The sequence below is a fragment of the Podarcis erhardii genome (assembly GCF_964252035.2).
Source record: "Podarcis erhardii genome assembly, chromosome: W".
NCBI lineage: Eukaryota > Metazoa > Chordata > Lepidosauria > Squamata > Lacertidae > Podarcis > Podarcis erhardii.
This window is the reverse complement of record NC_138506.1, coordinates 18,619,833-18,638,033: the sequence shown is the minus strand read 5'-3', so window position 1 is coordinate 18,638,033 and position 18,201 is coordinate 18,619,833. Positions and strand designations below refer to the sequence as shown.

Sequence of the window (18,201 nt, the reverse complement as noted above, 5' to 3'; positions counted from 1 at the left end):
TAAGGAATGGCAAGGGATGGCGGGAACTGTTGGGGGGAAGGAGGAAGGAGAAATCAAGGAGCAAGTAAAAGCCAACGCCTGGCTGCCAACATCAGGGCACAGCAGCCAGGCCAAGGAGTAGTGAATGTGCCCACGCCGGAACCTCCAAGACCAGCGCTGGTGATAGAGGTGTTGCTGGAACTGTCAAACGGACACCCACTAAAGATAAAAGCGCTATTGGATTCAGGCAGCTCCTGTAATTTCATGAGTAAGGAGTTTGCAGCTGAACACCAGATACAGACTATCCCATTAAGTAAGCCTTTGCAGGTTACCACGATTGATGGGAGGGAACTGTTGGGAGGAGAAGTCAGCCAACAGACTGTACCAATGATAATGAGGGTGGCAAGACACACAGAACTGATAGCGTTTAACGTAGCCACCTTGGGAGGAGCTCCTATTATTTTGGGAATGAGCTGGCTGGCACTACACGATCCGCTAGTAGGCTGGCATCAGAGAGTGGTTTCCTTTGGATCAGCACATTGCCTAGAACACTGCAAGGAGGGAGAGGCTCAGGCAGGGGCCAGGGCCACTGTAGCAGGGATGGAAGTGATGGACAAGGGGGAGGTGCCACACAATACGCTGACTTGATGGACGTCTTTAGCGAAAAGGAAGCAGATAAACTGCCCCCGCACAGACCCTTTGACTGTCAAATTACCTTACTCCCAGGAGCACAATTGCCAGTGGGCAAGCTGTATGCAATGTCAGACAGTGAGATGCAGGAGTTAAGGAAGTTTATTGACAAGAACCTCAAGCGAGGTTTCATCAGAGAGTCACGAGCGGTGGGGGGCAGCCCAGTGTTCTTTGTGGACAAAAAAAACACGGGTAAACCCAGGCTTGTATGTGATTTCAGGGCCCTAAATGCAGTGTCAGAACCAGTGACTTTCCCTATGCCTAGAATTGATGACATTCTGACACGGGTGAGAAAAGGGAAAAATTTTACCAAGCTGGACCTTAGAGGGGCATATAACTTGATACGTGTGAGAAAGGGGGATGAGTGGAAGACCACTATGTTCACCCCCTTGGGGGCCTTTGAGTACCTCGTTATGCCCTTCGGATTACAGGGGGGCTCGGCCTGTTTTCAATCATTCATGAATCACGTCCTGGGGCCATTGCTCTACAAGAACTGCGTAGCATTCTTAGATGACGTCCTGGTGTACTCAGAGAATGAGGAGCAGCATGTGCGAGATGTAAGAGAAGTACTGAGCAAACTGCGAGAAAATCGGCTGTGGGTGAAACTGGAGAAGTGTCAGTTTCATACCAGGGAGGTGGAATTCCTGGGGTACCGGTTGTCTGACAAGGGATTGGCCATGGATCCCAGCAAGGTTCAAGCGGTACTGGAATGGAAAACACCAAAGACCAAGAAGGACGTGCAAAGATTCTTGGGCTTCGGAAACTTCTATAGGAAGTTCATCAAAAACTTTGCCCATTTAACAGCGCCCATCACGGATTGTCTTAGCAGCAAGAAAAAATTTGTTTGGATGGAAGAAGCGCAGCGGGCGTTCGAACACTTAAAGCAGGCGTTTGCGTCGGAAGAGCAACTTTTGCACGTAGATCTACAACAACCAATGAGAGTGGAGACTGACGCGTCAGACAGAGTGGTGGGGGCCGTGCTTCTCCAGCCGGGAAAAGATACGTCTGAATGGAGACCGTGTGCATTCTTCTCGCGGAAGTTGAACAAATCCGAGAGGAACTACACAGTATACGACCGAGAACTGCTCGCCATTCATGAAGCATTCCGGAGATGGCGGCACTTGCTGATTGGGGCGCAGCACAAGGTTCAAGTCCGAACTGACCACAAAAATCTGGAATACTGGAGAACAGCCCGAGTGCTGAACCAGAGACAAGTGAGATGGGCCCAGGAGTTCTCCAAATTCCACTTTGAGATTAGTTACGTGCCAGGCTCCGAGAACGTGAGGGCGGACGCTCTTTCCAGGAAACCTGAGTACTTAGAGGGGGAGGGAGCGCCTGAGGCAAGGCATGTAATCCCTGAAGACCGCTGGGTGTGTGGGGCGGCATTGGTGGGGCAGAGGGAACTGATAGAGGGTACTGAGAACGATGAATACGCCCAAGAGAAACTCAGAGAACTCAGGAGGACAGAGGAGAACACAGGGGGGTTTGAAGAAAAGAACGGGGCGTTGTATTACAAAGGGGCACTGTACATACCCGATGGGGAACTGAGGGGCAGAGTACTCAAGCAGTTGCATGACAGCCCCACAGCGGGGCATTTTGGACAGCACAAAACCATGTGGTTGGTTACCAGGGAGTTTTGGTGGCCCAAGGTGAGGGAGGACGTACGGGAATATGTCAGGGGTTGCGACAGGTGCCAGCGAGCGAAAGGGGAGAGGGTGGTGCCAGCGGGGCTATTACAACCCTTACCCACACCAGAAAGGCCATGGGAGGCAGTATCCATAGATTTTATGACGGACCTGCCAAAATCCAAAGGCAAAACAGCTGTCATGGTGGTGGTAGATCTATTAACTAAGATGTGTCATTTTATAGCCTGTTCACATGCGGTCACAGCGGAGGAAACCGCCAAGTTGTTTGTAGAGCATATTTTCAGGTTGCATGGCGCCCCCTTGAGGGTTTTGAGCGACAGAGGGAAACAGTTTACTTCCAGGTTCTGGAGGAAACTTATGAGCTTACTGCACGTGGAACTCAATTTTTCAACTGCCCGGCACCCAGAAACAAATGGGCAAGCGGAAAGGGCAAACGGGATTTTACAACAATACCTGAGGTGTTATGTAGAAGACAGAGAAAATGATTGGGTAGATAAGTTACCTCTGGCAGAATTTGCCTACAGCAATGCGGAGAACGTGTCCACAGGGATGAGTCCCTTTCTGGCAAATTATGGGTGTCATCCCCGGGCATTTCCAGGAGAAGGAGGGGAGAGGTGGAGCGTGCCGGCGGCGGAACATTTTGTTGAAGAGATGGAAGCGATCCACCGTCAGCTTCAACTTAACTTAGAGAAAGCCAAGGAAGAATATAAGAAGCAAGCAGACAGAAATAGGAGGGAAGGTGAAACTATAAGGGTGGGAAACCGGGTGTGGCTATCCACCCAAGGACTACCGTTCAAGGGAGGGAGTAAAAAATTGAGACCCAAAAGATTGGGACCCTTTGAGGTCATACAGCAGGTCAACCCAGTAGCATTCAAACTCAGACTGCCCAGTCACATGAAATTGCACCCAGTATTTCACAGGTCATTACTGTCGCCGTACCGAGAGGGACGTGAGTGGGGGGAGCGTGAGAGAGAGGTCACCCAAACGCCCGTGATCGAAGAGAGAGAAAGCGACATGAACGTGGCAGGAATCATTGATTCCAGGTGGAAGGGGAATCAGGTGGAATATCTGGTAGAATGGGAGGGGGAAGTAGAGTCGGAAAACACTTGGGTACCAGCAGAGGTAGTCAACGACGAGGTTTTAATAGAAACATTTCATCAGCGTTTCCCAAAAAAACCGCAACCCGTGGCACGATTTAGAAGGGAACACTTTGGGACCACCGATGAGGAAGGGGAGTTTGAAGGGTTCCCAGAGTCAGGGGTGAGTGAGGAAGCCGACTCCGACGAAGAAGAGGAAGACGGGGAGAGAGACGGTACGCCGTGGCTAGAAGTGTTTGAATCCTGGGACGACGAGGAGAGTTCCTTCAGGGGCTTTCCGCCCTCACCGCCAGTGGGAGAGGAGGCGGGGGGGTGAAGGGGGCCCTGGGGGGGAGGTGGATGTCAGGGAACTGCCATCGGAGGAACAGGTGGTGGAAAGGCTCCAGGAGAATAGGAGAGATTCTGCAGCAGAAGAAGGAACCAGTAGGGGGAGAGCAGGAGCTCCGGAGGAAGGGGAGTCGGAGGGGAGGCTCTGGGATACTTCCAGTGAGAATAGTGAAGAGGTAACAAGACCCCCCTTAGGAACTCCCACCCTTCGCCGGAAACTGTCACGCAGAGAGTCCCGGAGGCGCATGTCCGTCAAACAGCTTTTATGCTGGCGTAAGTTCCGTAGACGCCCACTGTCAGATTCTACCAGCGACTGACGGAGTCATGCTTTGGGGGCTCCGTTAGTGACTCGGTTTGGTTGACCAGCCAAACACCAGAGGGATCAAGCTTTTACGCACAAGCAGCTCATTATCCCATCACAGAGGCATATATTACATTCATTCCAAAACAGGATTCTGACCTAACCCAAGTCAAAAATTACAGGCCGATCTCACTCCTAAACTTAGACTATAAGATATTCGCTGCGATTCTTGCAAAGAGGATGAAAAAGATTCTATTAGAAATTATACATAAAGACCAGGCGGGCTTCTTACCAAGCAGACAGATGAAGGACAACATAAGAACTATAGTTAATATGATGGAATATCTGTCTGCTAGGATTGATAAACAAGCTGCAATGATGTTTTTCGATGCCGAAAAGGCATTCGATAATATAATATGGGACTTCATGTTAAGAAATTTGGAACATATGGAGATTGGCAAAGAATTTCTTAATGGAATAAGAGCAATTTACACAGAACAGAAAGCCAAATTGATTATAAATAATGTAGTCACAGAAGAAATAAGGATACAAAAGGGAACAAGACAGGGATGCCCTCTCTCACCGCTACTTTTTATAACGGTACTAGAAGTTCTTTTGAACTCGATCAGACAAAATAAGGAAATAAAGGGAGTGACAATCGGCCAGAACGAATATAAGATCAAAGCATTTGCAGATGACTTGGTAATAATGATTGAAGAACCAATAAGTACGACAAAAGCAGTTTTGGAGGAAATGGAACAGTTTGGAAGTATGGCAGGTTTTAAACTAAACAAGAAAAAAACAAAAATGATTGTAAAGAACATGGATCAAGATCAAATAGAAGTAATGCAACAACAAACACAAATAGAGGTGGTTAAAAAGGTGAAATACCTGGGTATATGGATAACTTCCAAAAATATAGATTTATATAAAAATAATTATGAACCAGCTTGGAAGGGAATTAAAAAGGACCTGGAGGTGTGGGCGAAACTGAGATTGTCATTTTGGGGAAGGATCTCTACAATCAAAATGAATGTGCTCCCAAGGATACTGTTTCTATTCCAGACTATCCCCATAATTAAAGGAAGGAAGATCTTTAAGGAATGGCAAAGAGTGATCTCAAGATACATCTGGCAGGGCAAAAAGCCGAGAATCCAATTTAAGTTGTTAACAGATACAAAGGAAAGAGGAGGCTTTGCCCTGCCAGACTTGAAACTGTATTACGAGACCTCATGTCTTTGCTGGACGAAAGAGTGGATTAAACTGGAGAATAATGAATTGTTGGACCTAGAGGGGTTCGACAATAGATTTGGATGGCATGCCTATTTATGGCATGAGAAAAAGAGAGTCCATAAGGGTTTTGAGAACCACATCTTCTGGGGTCCTTTAATTGAGGTATGGGACAGGTATAAAAACCTATTAGAACCTAGAACACCACGTTGGTTATCACCTCTAGAAGCAAAGAGTGTAAGGAGAATTAATATGAGAAGCAAATGGATAACATATGACCAGTTGTTGTTTAAAGAAGGGGGAAAGTGGAAAATAAAACCGTATGAACAGGTGAAGGAACATGTATATGATTGGATGCACTACTTCCAAATGAATGAGATGTTTAAGAAAGATGGTAAAGAACGAGGTTTTGCGGACAAGGAATCGATATTTCAAAGTGAGGTTATAGATAACGATAGTAAAAATTTATCCAAAATGTACAAACTGTTGTTAGATTGGAATTTGGAAGATGAAGAAGTTAAGTCGGTAATGATTAGCTGGGCTAGGGATGTGGGTCACAATATACAATTTGAGGAATGGGAAAAACTATGGAAGGAGGGTCTAAAATTCACTGCATGTACGACGTTAAAAGAAAATACGATGAAGATGTTCTATAGATGGTATATGACACCGGTAAAACTGGCAAAGATGTACAAGACATGCAATAGGTGCTGGAAGTGTGGGGAAAAGGAGGGTACTTTCTATCACATGTGGTGGGATTGCGGGAAAGTGAGAGACTTCTGGGAGAAAATATACAATGAGTTAAAGAAGATTTTAAAATACACGTTTAAAAAAAGGCCGGAAGTCTTTTTATTGGGAATACTAGGAAATGAGATAAAAAGGAAAGATTGCAAATTTTTTCGATACGCAATTACAACCGCAAGAGTGGTTTTGGCCCAGAGATGGAAACAGCAAGAAATACCGACTGTAGAAGATTGGAGAATAAGATTGTTAGATTACGCAGAGTTAGACAAATTGACAGGGAAGATTAGATACTTAAGAGACCAAAAGTTCATCGGGGACTGGGAGAAATTTGTGGAATATCTGGATTGTCTAAGTAAAGGTCAGATGACGCTTAAGGGATTTAAAGAAGCACTGTGTGATGGCCTGGGATTCCGATTCCCACCGACAAGTACGTGGTGGTGTACTTGGATGACATACTGGTTTACTCCCGTGACCCGGCTCGCCATGAGGGACATGTCCGGACCGTGCTGCAGCGCTTGCGTGAGCACCGTTTGTACGCAAAGCTCAGCAAGTGCGAGTTCCATCAGCGGACTGTGGACTTCCTTGGACACCGGCTCTCTCCAGATGGGGTGCAGATGGACCCTGGGAAGGTGGCAGCGGTTCGAGAATGGGCGGCACCCCGGAACCGCAAGGACCTACAGCGTTTCCTGGGGTTCGCCAACTACTGCCGTACCTTCATCGCAGATTATGCTCATCGCACCACCCCGTTGACCCGGCTACTGCGCCCAAAGACGCCGTTTTCCTGGGACAAGGAGGCAGAGGAGGCGTTTCAGGGGTTGAAGGCCTGTTTCCAGAGGGCGCCAATCTTACAACATCCTGACCCCTCTCGACCCTTTGTGGTGGAGACCGACGCCTCCAGTACGGCTCTCGGTGCCGTCTTGTCTCAACAGAATGGACCTGAAGCGCCACTCTTACCCTGTGCCTTCTATTCCCGCCAGCTCCTACCAGCGGAGCGTAACTATACGGTGTGGGAGCGGGAACTACTGGCCATCAAGGTGGCCTTTGAGGTCTGGCGCCACCATCTTGAGGGGGCACGACATCCGGTGGAGGTGAGAACCGACCACCGGAACCTGGAGTACCTCCAGACCACCCGCAAGCTGAACCAAAGACAGATCCGGTGGGCGTTGTTCTTTTCCCGGTTCCAGTTCCGGATCCGCTACATCCCTAGCTCTCAGAACCAGAAGGCGGATGCCCTGTCCCGGAAACCTGAAGACAACTCAGACACGGTACAGCAAGCAGAACCCACCACGATCCTACCTCCAGCTGCATTCCTGGCCACCCAGGAGGCGGAGCCACTGCAGGCTCGGGTACGGAAACAGCAGCGGGTCGACGCTTGGGCCCAGGAACGACTCCAGGAGCTGGCTGAAGGGTCCAGCCCACAGTATCCGGGGCTGGTCCTGCATCAGGGCCTTCTGCTGCACCACGGTCGTCTGTACATCCCGCCAGGGCCACTGCGGCTGGAGGTTCTCCGGATGGCCCATGATGCCCCAGCAGCGGGGCACTTTGGACGGTATCGGACCACCCATCTGGTCAGTCGTGAGTTTTGGTGGCCCCGCCTGAAGGCTGACGTGGCTCGATACGTTGCTGGTTGTGATGTCTGCCGGCGCGCCAAGGGCCCTACCGGGCGACCCCCCGGCCTACTTCAGCCATTGCCAGTTCCACCGCGCCCTTGGCACACGGTTTCGTTGGACTTTGTAGTGGACTTACCCCCGTCTCGTGGTTGTACCTGCCTCCTAGTTTTCTCCGACCATTTCACCAAGATGGTGCACTGCGCCCCCTGCCCATCTGTACCCACAGCCAAGGAAACCGCTCAGCTGTACCTTCAGCATGTCTTCCGCCTGCATGGCCTACCTGAGCGCGTGGTGTCCGACCGGGGCGTTCAGTTCACATCCCGGTTCTGGCGAGCATTACACCAGACCCTCGGGACAGAGGTCTGCCTCTCGTCAGCCTACCACCCACAGACCGATGGCCAGACGGAACGGGCGAACGCGGTGCTGGAGCAGTACCTCCGGTGTTACTGCAGCTACCAGCAGGATGACTGGGTCGACCACCTGGCATTGGCAGAGTTCGCCTACAACAACGCGGTGAATGCGTCCACCCAGCAGACCCCGTTCCAGGCCAGTTACGGTTATCATCCACGGCTGTTTCCAGATGTGCTGCCGGCATCCGCGGTCCCGGCGGTGACGGAGTGGCTTCAAGAGCTGCAGTGCCAGCAACAGCTTTTGGTGGAGCAACTGCACCAGGCCAAGGAAGCGTACAAAGCCCAGGCCGACCGCCACCGCCAGGTGGGGCCGGAACTTCGCGTCGGTGACCTGGTTTGGCTCTCCACTCGCCACCTCCACCCTTCTCGACCTTCGCGGAAGTTGGACGCCCGATTCACCGGCCCGTTCCCTATCGTGGACCAAGTCTCTCCTGTGGCATTCCGTCTCCGGTTACCCGCAACCCTGAAGGTTCACCCGGTCTTCCACAGGTCCCTTCTGAGTCCAGTGGCCCCACCCGACAAGTTCCACCCGAACCGTCCCCGACCGCAGCCAGTGTTGGTTCAGGGAGAGCCTGAGTACGAGGTGGAACGCATCCTGGACTCCCGATACCGCAGGGGAAAGCTGCAGTATCTCATTGACTGGAAGGGGTACGGACCGGAGGACCGTTCCTGGGAACCAGCGGCCAACGTCCACGCACCTGCCTGCCTCCGAGAGTTCCATGCGACGTACCCCGGCAAGCCGGGTCCGGACCCTCGGTTGAGGGGGGGGCCTAGGAGGGGGGATGGTGTGATGGCCTGGGATTCCGATTCAGAGGATGAACCAGAGGAATCCCAGCCTGCACAGGAGTCCCCGCCTCCAGGGCCGGCTGAACTGGGGCAAGGCCTAGATGCTGAAGAGCCTGCACCTGTGGCAGAGCACCAGGAGCTGGCCCCAGGTGAAACCCTTCAGGCCCCAGAGGGGCTTGAGGACTCAGTGGCTACAGGTGAGCCTCCTCCAGGGCCCAGTAACCCTTCGGCCTCTCCTGATCTGCAGAGGCTTAGGGCAGAGAGGCGAAGGGAACTGGTTGCTCCCAGGAGGAGTGCTCGCCTTAAGGCCAGAGGAGGCGGGGCTCCTGGGGGCCGGGACCGCCCCTGGCCTTAGAAGAGGATAAAAGCCCAGTCAGCCCGGTCCCAGGTTGCGGGAGCAACGTCGTTGTTGGCTTTGGACCTTCCTGTGTTCCTGATCCCTGCTTGGCCTCCTGTTCCTGACCATCCGGTGCTCCTGTTCCCTGCTCGGCCTCCTGTTCCTGACCATCCGGTGTTCCTGTTCCCTGCTCGGCCTCCTGTTCCAGCGTTCCTGTTCCCCGCCCGGCTCTCCGCCTCGGACCTCGCCCCTCTTCGTGTGGACTCAGACTACGCTCACGGTACCTTTCCCCCGGGTCCAGCACACACTGTAAAAAAGTAAGAAGTATTGTCTAAAGGGAACAGGAAGAAAAAAAGAGAGAGAGATAAATAATGTCAATACAAAACCGAGAAATGTGTAATGAAAATTATGATTATGGATGATTTACGGAACAGCTGAGGGAAGTCTAAAAAAGAAATAAGTTATGAAAATGATATGAAACTAGCATATTTTGTGTTGTTTTGTTTTGTTTTGTTTTCTGATGCTTATTAATAAAAATTATATGGGGGAAAAAAAAAGAATCTCTACGTTTGCTTTTGGCCATAGCTGCACAAAGAGGGTTGCTGGTGCATCATTTTGATGTGGACGTTGCTTACTTGAACTCAGACCTCCAGGAGGATTTGTACATGCTTCCTCCTCCAGGGTTTGAGGGCAATGAGCGAGGTACTGTGTGGAAACTTCACAAGTCAATTTACGGCCTGAAGCAGTCGGCCAGGAATTGGAACTTGTGCCTGAATGAAGCTTTGGAGAAGCTAGGTTTCAGGAAGAGTCTTGCTGACAGTTGCTTGTTCCTTAGAGGATCAGGAGACTCGCAGGAACTGGTGTTATTTTTTGTTGATGACATCATCCATATTGGAAAGGCAGACAAACAGGTGCAGACGTTTGCCAAAGAGCTTGGGAAGCGGTTTCAGCTCAAGAACCTGGGTGCAGTAAAGATCTACCTAGGCGTGCAGATAGCGAGAACTGAGGATGGTAGCTTCTTGCTCAGTCAGAAAGGCAAGATTGAACAGTTGCTTGAGAAGTTCAGAATGTCTGATTGTGCAGGAGTTCGGACACCCATGGAGACGAACTTCGTGAAAGATAGCCAGCAAGCAGAAAGTGCCGAGTTTGAGAATGCTGAGCTCTTTCAGTCAGCTCTAGGTAGTCTGTTGTATCTGTCCCAATGGAGCAGACCAGACATTGCCTTTGCTACCAATCTGCTAAGTAGGGAAGCGTCAAAGCCCAGTGTGAGTGCTTGGCACGGTATCAAGCGGGTACTGCGCTACCTGCAGCATACCAAAGACTTCTGTCTTAAGCTGCCAGCTGAAGGTGAGGCGAAGCTCACATGTTATGCGGACAGTGACTGGGCGAATTCGCAGGACCGCAAGTCTGTGTCTGGGTTGGTGGTAAAGTTTGGGAAGTCACTAGTTGGGTGGAAGTCCCGGAAGCAAAGTCTCATTGCGCTGTCTTCTACTGAGGCTGAATTCAGTGCACTGTCAGATTTGTGCCGGGAACTAGAGTTCTATAGGTGCTTGGTGCAAGAGATCTATGGGGATTGTAGCTTGCCCATCACGGTTTGGGAAGACAATCAACCTTGTTTGAAATTGGCTGAATCTGCACAATTTAAGGCCAGAACCAAGCATCTGGACATATGTTTCCAAAATGTGTGTCAGAGTGTTCAGTCAGGTTTGATTCGGCTGAAGTATTGTGCCAGTCACAGTAACCTGGCCGATGGATTCACCAAACCTTTAAGCTTCCAGCGTCATGGGGAGTTTTGTGGTGGTTTGGAGTTGGGAGTAAGTTCTGTACTTACTACCCCCACAGTGGTGCAGCGCGAGAGGGGGTGTGAGGAGAACCTGAGCTTACAGGGTTAAACAGCTCAGAGTGTACGCACTGCCCACTGTTGGGAGGAGGGAGACCCTGCGTCATTTCCGAGTGTCTCCAGTCTTTGTTTTTTTCTCTACTTTCGCTTTTGAGGAGAGAGGACGTGTTTTTCACGATGCTGTTCGCTGTGATAGATAATGGATAGTCTGCTGTAAATAAACTGCTTCTAGCTGCTAATATCCTGAGTGGACTTTATTTTAGCACACTGAAGAAAGCTCTGAAGAAGCTTTGCAGCTTTCTCTTGCTGCTGCGTAAACTCTGCGTTTTTTGCTCAGAGCCTTTGGAATGTGGCCTTTGAAGTCCAGCAGAGCTGCGTAGCCGAAGTGGGCTGGACGCCAGGACTTATCTGAGCAATAAATCTACTATCCAAAGGGTGCTGGCCCAGTGGGAGAAGCATGTGCTTGGCATGCAGGCGATCCAAAAATCCATTCAAGAGCAAAATTCCAGTTCTCATGTTTTCTGTCGAAATGGCTAATTTAAAGGGGAATAGCATGGTGCCTTGCACAGAGTCAGACCAAGGAGAAATTCTGTAAGCAAAGGTAGCAGGCTTTGAAAAGCTTATGCAGATACACAAGGACACATTGCTAAAAGAAACAAAGGGATTTGGAGGGACCATGAGTGAACAGGTAGTACCAGAATGTACAGAATTGTACCTAGAAAAAGGTTACAACTGGATTACCTTTTTGTAAACAACAACAACAACAACCCCCAAAATAAAACTCGGAAGCAGCAGGACTCCTTAGGAACTCTTCAAAAAACAAAACACAAAACTGCATATCCCTACCTAGTCACCAAATGGGAGGGGAAACGTAAACCAGCATCTTACACTGCTTTAAATGATAGCCAGATTCTGCAATTTTTTACCACACCAGAAGTAAAAGCACGGGGCATTAATAAGTTTTTGAAAAATCATGCACTTCATTTGTAGGCAAGGGAAAGCTTTCTGAAATGTACAAAATCTTACTAAGACACACAATCTGTTGAAATGACCAAGCAGCGGACGAGATTCGGGGCAGTGGTGTGCCGCCTGGGGAAATGTTCCTTTCCATTCACCTTAAGCAAAGATGTGGTGACCTTGTGCATCCATAAATAACTTTCAGAAATGTATTTCGTTACTTCCCAAAGCTTCTCAATGGGCTACCAAATGGCATTTCTTTTTATTTTGGATGAAACTGGGGAAGCAGCTTTAGAAGAAGGGGTTGCTGACATTCACTGGCCTGGAAAACACCTGATGCCAATATGATGGCATAGCGGTGTCCGCAAATTGTGGGTGATGAATTGCTTGGGTGGCCTCTCTTGAGAAACGTTGCCAGAAAATATATGAACCAGTTTGTGATAAAAAGTGATTCGTAAAGCTGCAAACAGCAGGTGTCCCAAGGTTAAGGAGAAAACATGGCAACGAAAGAGGGGGGAGATTAGTTCAGGGTCCAGCTGGGTGGGTTGTCAAGGAAACAGTGTCCTGTCCATCTTTGTGACATCTCGTGCTGCTTGTAGAAAAGACAGAAGCTACACATCCCCGTCGTGGGATAGTTGGGAGGAGTTGGCTGAGACAGAACTGGGACGGAGAAGCAAGCAAGCGAGGGAGGAACCAACAAGGGAGATAGGTGTAGACTTTGCCTTGTTTTGCTTTCACTTTATCATTTCATTTTCATTTGTATATTTTGTGCACATATTTTCCTGTATATTTTAGACAGAGAGGAGTAGCAATAGGGTTAGAGGCAAGGTTCAGAGTTAGTGTTGTGTGAGCATTTTAAAGCAGTTGAGTTTAAACAGGAGGGGATTTCACCTGAAGAGATGGCCAGCATCGTGAATCTGTAAGTAGGATTTCTTCTGCTTCTTTTTTGTAATCTTCTGGGGCGAGGGCTTGGGGTCCCCCACACGGCCAGCATCCCCATGGAATTTAACCCCTTCCTGAACAGCTTAACTTCTCTTCCCACCCCCCTCCCTTTCCCCGCCTTCCCATTCTCCCTCAAATCTCATTGCAGCTCAGCTGGTTAGAGGGAGCTGCAGATAGCACCAAGGTTGCAGGTTCGATTCCCATAAGGTACAGCTGCATATTCCTGCATTGCAGGGGGTTGGACTAGATGATCCCCAGGGTACCTTCCATGATACTTATTTGGGGATGCTTTTTATTACATTCGTAGCCCACTTTTCATCCAAGCAGTTCAAGGTGGCATTGATGGCTTGCCTTTCCCCCTGTTTTTCCCCTCACAACAAACCTGTTAGGCAGGCTAGGATGAGAGTGACTGGACCCAACACCAAACAGTGCACTTCATGACTGAGTGGGTCACTCTGGCTCTAAGAGAGTTTTCATTGCATTCTTTGGCTCATCTATGCCTTGATGCTTTGACGACCTTCCTAGCAGCCCCCTTCCCTCTCCAGGCAGGGCTGCTGTCCTAACAGCATTATGCTGAGGGCTCTTTTAAATGCTGGAAATGCTTCCCTTATCTTTCCTTTGCTGGGGGTGGGGGTGGGGGGAGTGTTGGAATCCCCCCCAAAAAAATACATGAGATGCACCACTGTGTTCCTGTGGAGAGCCGTTTGGGGTCTGTGGGTGCATAAAAAAACAAAAAGAGCCCTATTGCGTGGCGAGTTCCCGCCGCCCCCCCAAAAGTGGAAATAAAGACACATGACACAATTATTTAAGGTTAATGGGCTAAATATGGCCACAACTTTATTGGTTACAGGTGATGAGTGGTATTGGTTTAGGCATTGGTCCTAACCGACTATCCGGCTTCAGCCCGTCCGCTTGCGGTCCGGGAAGGGTTAACCACCAGTAGGGGGAGTCCTGCTGATGCACATCAACTCGGAACCCCCCCCCCCCGGTCACCGCTCAGGGGCGTGCCTTAGGCCCTCACCTCCATAGGCTTCGGACAGGGCCACGCCCCCCGGAATCCTTTATCGGACTACCCTTCAATATGCGGGGCAGGTGATGGCTCTTCCTCCCCTCTTCCATCTACAGAACAATACCAATGCCTAACCGCCAATACCCAGAAAGTTGTGACGATTTGCTGCTACGAGGTAGACGGCGATAAATAGGGCTGGTCACGCTCCCTGAGCCAGCGATTGGCTGTCCAGGGGCTGACGCGGCCGGGGATTCCCTCAGTCGCCCGCAACTCCACCTCCTTTGTAGGCGGAAGTGGCTTTGCTGGATCAGAGGAAAAGCCCATCTAGTCCAAACTCACAAGCAGTAGCCCACTCCTGCTGCTTCTCCTCTAGCTGTGGGCTTCAGAGGTAGAGTGCCTCTGTTCCTGGAAGCTCTATATTGCTATGTTGAGTGATAGTAAGAGATGCTGTTGTTCTCCTCCAACAATTGGTGTAATCTGCTTCCCAGCCCTGCAGGCTACTTGTCCTTGTAGCATCGGCTGCCTGCAAATTTCAGCAACGGAGTAAACATGATGTGAAGAAGTTCCCACCAGCATTCTCAAATGAGTTGATTCAAAGCTCTCCCTCCATCTGCTTTCTCTCCTAGGCCACGATCATCTTGGATAACTCCTTCCTGCTCCTTTCCTTGTTGGTGTTTTAAATAATAAATAAATAAACAAACAAACAAACAAATGATTGAAGATTTCTTAGTTTACAAAAAAAACGTGCCTTGTCTTTTTTGTCAAGTTGTGTTTTCTACAGATCAGTTTCATTTGTTGTGAGACATTAGTGTTGCATGCAGTGTTGGGTTAGGAAGAACAGAGGGGGGAAGAGGGGGAGGGTGGGGTCGGGTGGCAATGCTTCTCTTCTACTTAGTGTACAGGGGAAACTCGGGAAATTAGAATATCGTGGAAAAGTTCATTTATTTCAGTAATTCAACTTCAAAGGTGAAACTAATATATGAGATAGACTCATGACATGCAAAGCGAGATATGTCAAGCCTTTATTTGTTATGATTGTGATATTATGACGTACAGCTGATGAAAACCCCAAATTAACAATCTCAGAAAATTAGAATATGAAATGAAATCAGCAAAACAAGGATTGCAAACAGAGCAATATTTGACCTCTGAGAAGTAGACGTTTCACCTTTTAAGCTGAATTACTGAAATAAATGAACTTTTCCACGATATTCTAATTTCCCGAGTTTCCCCTGTATGTGTGGGGTTTTGTGTCAGCATCACTTGTGTGGGTTCACTTACTATTCCCTTGTTGCATTTCCTTGGTGGTGAGAGAGGTTGGGGGGTGACCTAGGGTGTGGCTGGTGGTCTTTGGTTGGCTGCAGGGAGATTTGTTTTTGTGTGTGAGTGGGCACCTAGGGTACAAATAACCAGAAACCTCATCAGACTATACCTCCACAACTACAACCCCTCGTGGCGACAAATCAACAAATACCCGTGGAGATGCAACAACACCAAATGCTCCTTTCCTTGTTGATACGATGTCCCGCAGCCGAAGTAGTGTGTGAAATGACACGGCTCTGCCTGAAACTGTTAGGCCACCCGTATTTGTGTTCTGGCTATGCTGCAAAGACTCCCTGCCTATTGCGCGGACAGGCAGAGTCCCCAGATCCCACGCGGTCCCCCCGTCATGTGGAATAACGACTCAAGACAATGTGCTATGGGATTAAATTGGCCACAACTTTATTAAATTTCAAATGTGGGTAGACCTTGGCTCAGGCATTGGGCGTTCTCCCTCCCCAGTCCCCAGCCGGGGACCTAGGGAGCATCAGGGTTATCCAGTGTGTGTGTGGGGGGGGGATGGGCCGGCTCTGGAGAACATATGTTCAAGCAGAGATAGCCGCCCCCGTTACACCGCCGCAGGGGAGAGCAATGACGACCTTTCGGCGTACGGCCAAAGCCTCCCTTCAAAAACCCCTTTAACGGGGAACCCTGGTATCGCCGCCGCAAAGAGGAAGATGGACTAAAGGATTCCGCCCAAGGCCTGATACTGCCAAAGTTGTGACGTTTTGCTACGGGAAAGGTGAAACCTGCCAATGCAGGGAAATTCCTTTCCGGCCCTTTAACAGCGACCTTAACGTAGCAGCGCCCGCATACCTGTGAAGAAAAATTAACCTGCAAAACCTGTGAAGAAAAGTTAACCTGCAAAATAAGACATTAACTGAGGGTGGGTAGGGTGGGAGAAGCTCTGGAGCCAAGTGAGGATTCCCAGGTAAGATCCTCCCTCTATTGTGTGGGCAAGTAATCCCTCCCCTACCTGGCCTGGTCTCCTTGGCAACACTTCCCCCAGGTGGGATTGGACAACTGACTGAGGTAGGCGGAGACCTCCAGGTATCCCACCTGGGGGAAGGCAAAGCCAAGCCTATGCTGTTGGGGCCGCTCCAGATCTAGGGGCTGCACGCGTCCACGCAAAGGGCGCCCCCCGTTTTAAGCGGGGAGCGGTCATTCTTACACACACACACACCCCATTTTGGTTGTAGGCTTCTGTCTCAGGTTTTGAAATGTGTTGGGGAGGGGGGTTTACTGGGTTGTTTTTCATCTTTATTATGCATTTTGTGTTTTTATATTGCAATTTTTATGTTGGAACCAGTGCTTCTTTTCTATTAAATAAATGTTTGGGCTACTCTCATTTTGACTCAAGAAAATCACCATTTGATAGTTGAAATCGGGGGAAATAAATGCAGTACAGTAAATGGACAAAAGTGCAAAGATTCACGAAATGTTTCGGGGTGTGCGTACCCCTGCATCCCCCCAGAAAAAAGCACTGGTTGTAACAGAGCCCTGTGGGTATAGGGCGGTATAACAACAACAACAAGGTCTGCCCCTCTCCTTCTCTTCTAGGTTCAGGCGACTGAGGGACATGGCAGCCCGCAAGAAGAAGGGGACCCGCAAAGTCCCCAAGAAGTCCAGGGTTGCTGTGGGCCCACGTGAGCAAATGCTTCCTTTTCATTTTGGAGCGTAAGGAGGGGTGGCCTTAATGCTCTAATCCTCAACTGTGGAAAATAAGTAGAAATGAACTAACCTGCCCCCATGTCCTTTCCTTCTTCTCTTGTTGCAGATGGTTCAGAGACCGGCAGGGTCTGGGCATCGCCTGTGGTTAGTATTTGAGAAAACAGCACAGTACATACGAAATCCCTCACCCCCACCCCCACCCATCCACCAGTGCTGTTTATACCCCCATTTTGGGGGTCTCAGATGCAGAGAAGCCCTCCTGCCATGAACTGACAGCCTGACTCTTGCCATTTCAGCAACTGGAGAAGGATGAGATGTTGCTCTGCTGCGTGTTGGCCACTTGCTCGGAGGCCCGCCAGAGAGAAAAGGACAGGTTGAGGTACTCCAAGAAGATGGCCGTCAAGGCAATTGCGGTGAGTGAGAGGTTGCATGAGGTATCCAGGGGTGAGGGGGGCAGGAGAGCCGGGGATGGGATTGGGGGGATGCTGGGCAGAAGGAAGGCCTGGCGGGGTCTGGCCAAGAGAAGGGTTGTGCAGGCATTTGGCATGAAATTGCCAATTCCTGCACTGAGTTTGGGGTTGGAGGAATCCACCTGATGTCCGTAGGGAACTGACGTTTCCCCCTCCGCCCTCTGTTCTCTATCAGGATCTCATGGGACGGATTGCGTGCTTTACGCAGCCTGAATTGGCCCTTGCTATGGCACTGGAAGCCCTTTACCAACTGAGGTATACCGGGTTTTTTGAGCTTGACGAGCAGCTGGCGGGGGGGGGGGGAGGGGAGCAGAATGTGGAAAGGTGTTACCAGACCTTGCCACTGCAGTGAATTCGATTGGAAGAATTGCTTACAAGTTCTTGGGTTTCTTGCGTTCAAAAAGCTTTATTCATGCAGCAACTATTTACAGGATGAGTGGAGATGTGAGAGAGAAAATAGAAGCTATATTGTCTAGAGATGACTGCGAAATGGCTCAGCTTTTAGGGGTGGGATTAACTAAGACCTAGAGGCTTGCAACCAAGTGCCAGGTAGACTGCCACATAAACAGTGCCCTCGTGTGTTTATTTTAATTTTACCTTTATTCATTTTTACCCTGTAAAATCGATACGCTGCTTGATTGTCAAAAGTGGTTTAAGCTAACACATGCATTCACTAGAACTTCAAGAGAATGAAATGTATTTGATGCTCCCCCCCCCCCATAAGAGACAGAGTCTAAAAAGGTTTCCCTCCTTCTCTCCAGCCTCAGGAAGCCCAAATTACCACTGAAGCTCCACAGCCTGATTGTGCATGCAGCCTTTGCGGCGGTCATTGAGG

The 18,201-nt window shown here is 49.6% G+C and overlaps 1 protein-coding gene across 1 annotated transcript in view; it reads left to right on the top strand.

Moving 5' to 3' along the window:
• The window catches only part of LOC309333170 (inositol polyphosphate 5-phosphatase OCRL-like), a gene marked incomplete at both ends in the record, with an annotated part of 39,978 nt that extends 22,926 nt beyond the window's left edge, over positions 1–17,052 (top strand). Inside the window, 2 exons of the mRNA XM_081846570.1 lie at positions 16,786–16,871; positions 17,003–17,052. Of these exons, the coding sequence (XP_081702696.1) occupies positions 16,786–16,871; positions 17,003–17,052 (136 nt within the window). The remainder of the gene's footprint in view (positions 1–16,785; positions 16,872–17,002) is intronic.
• Positions 17,053–18,201: the final 1,149 nt, after the last annotated feature.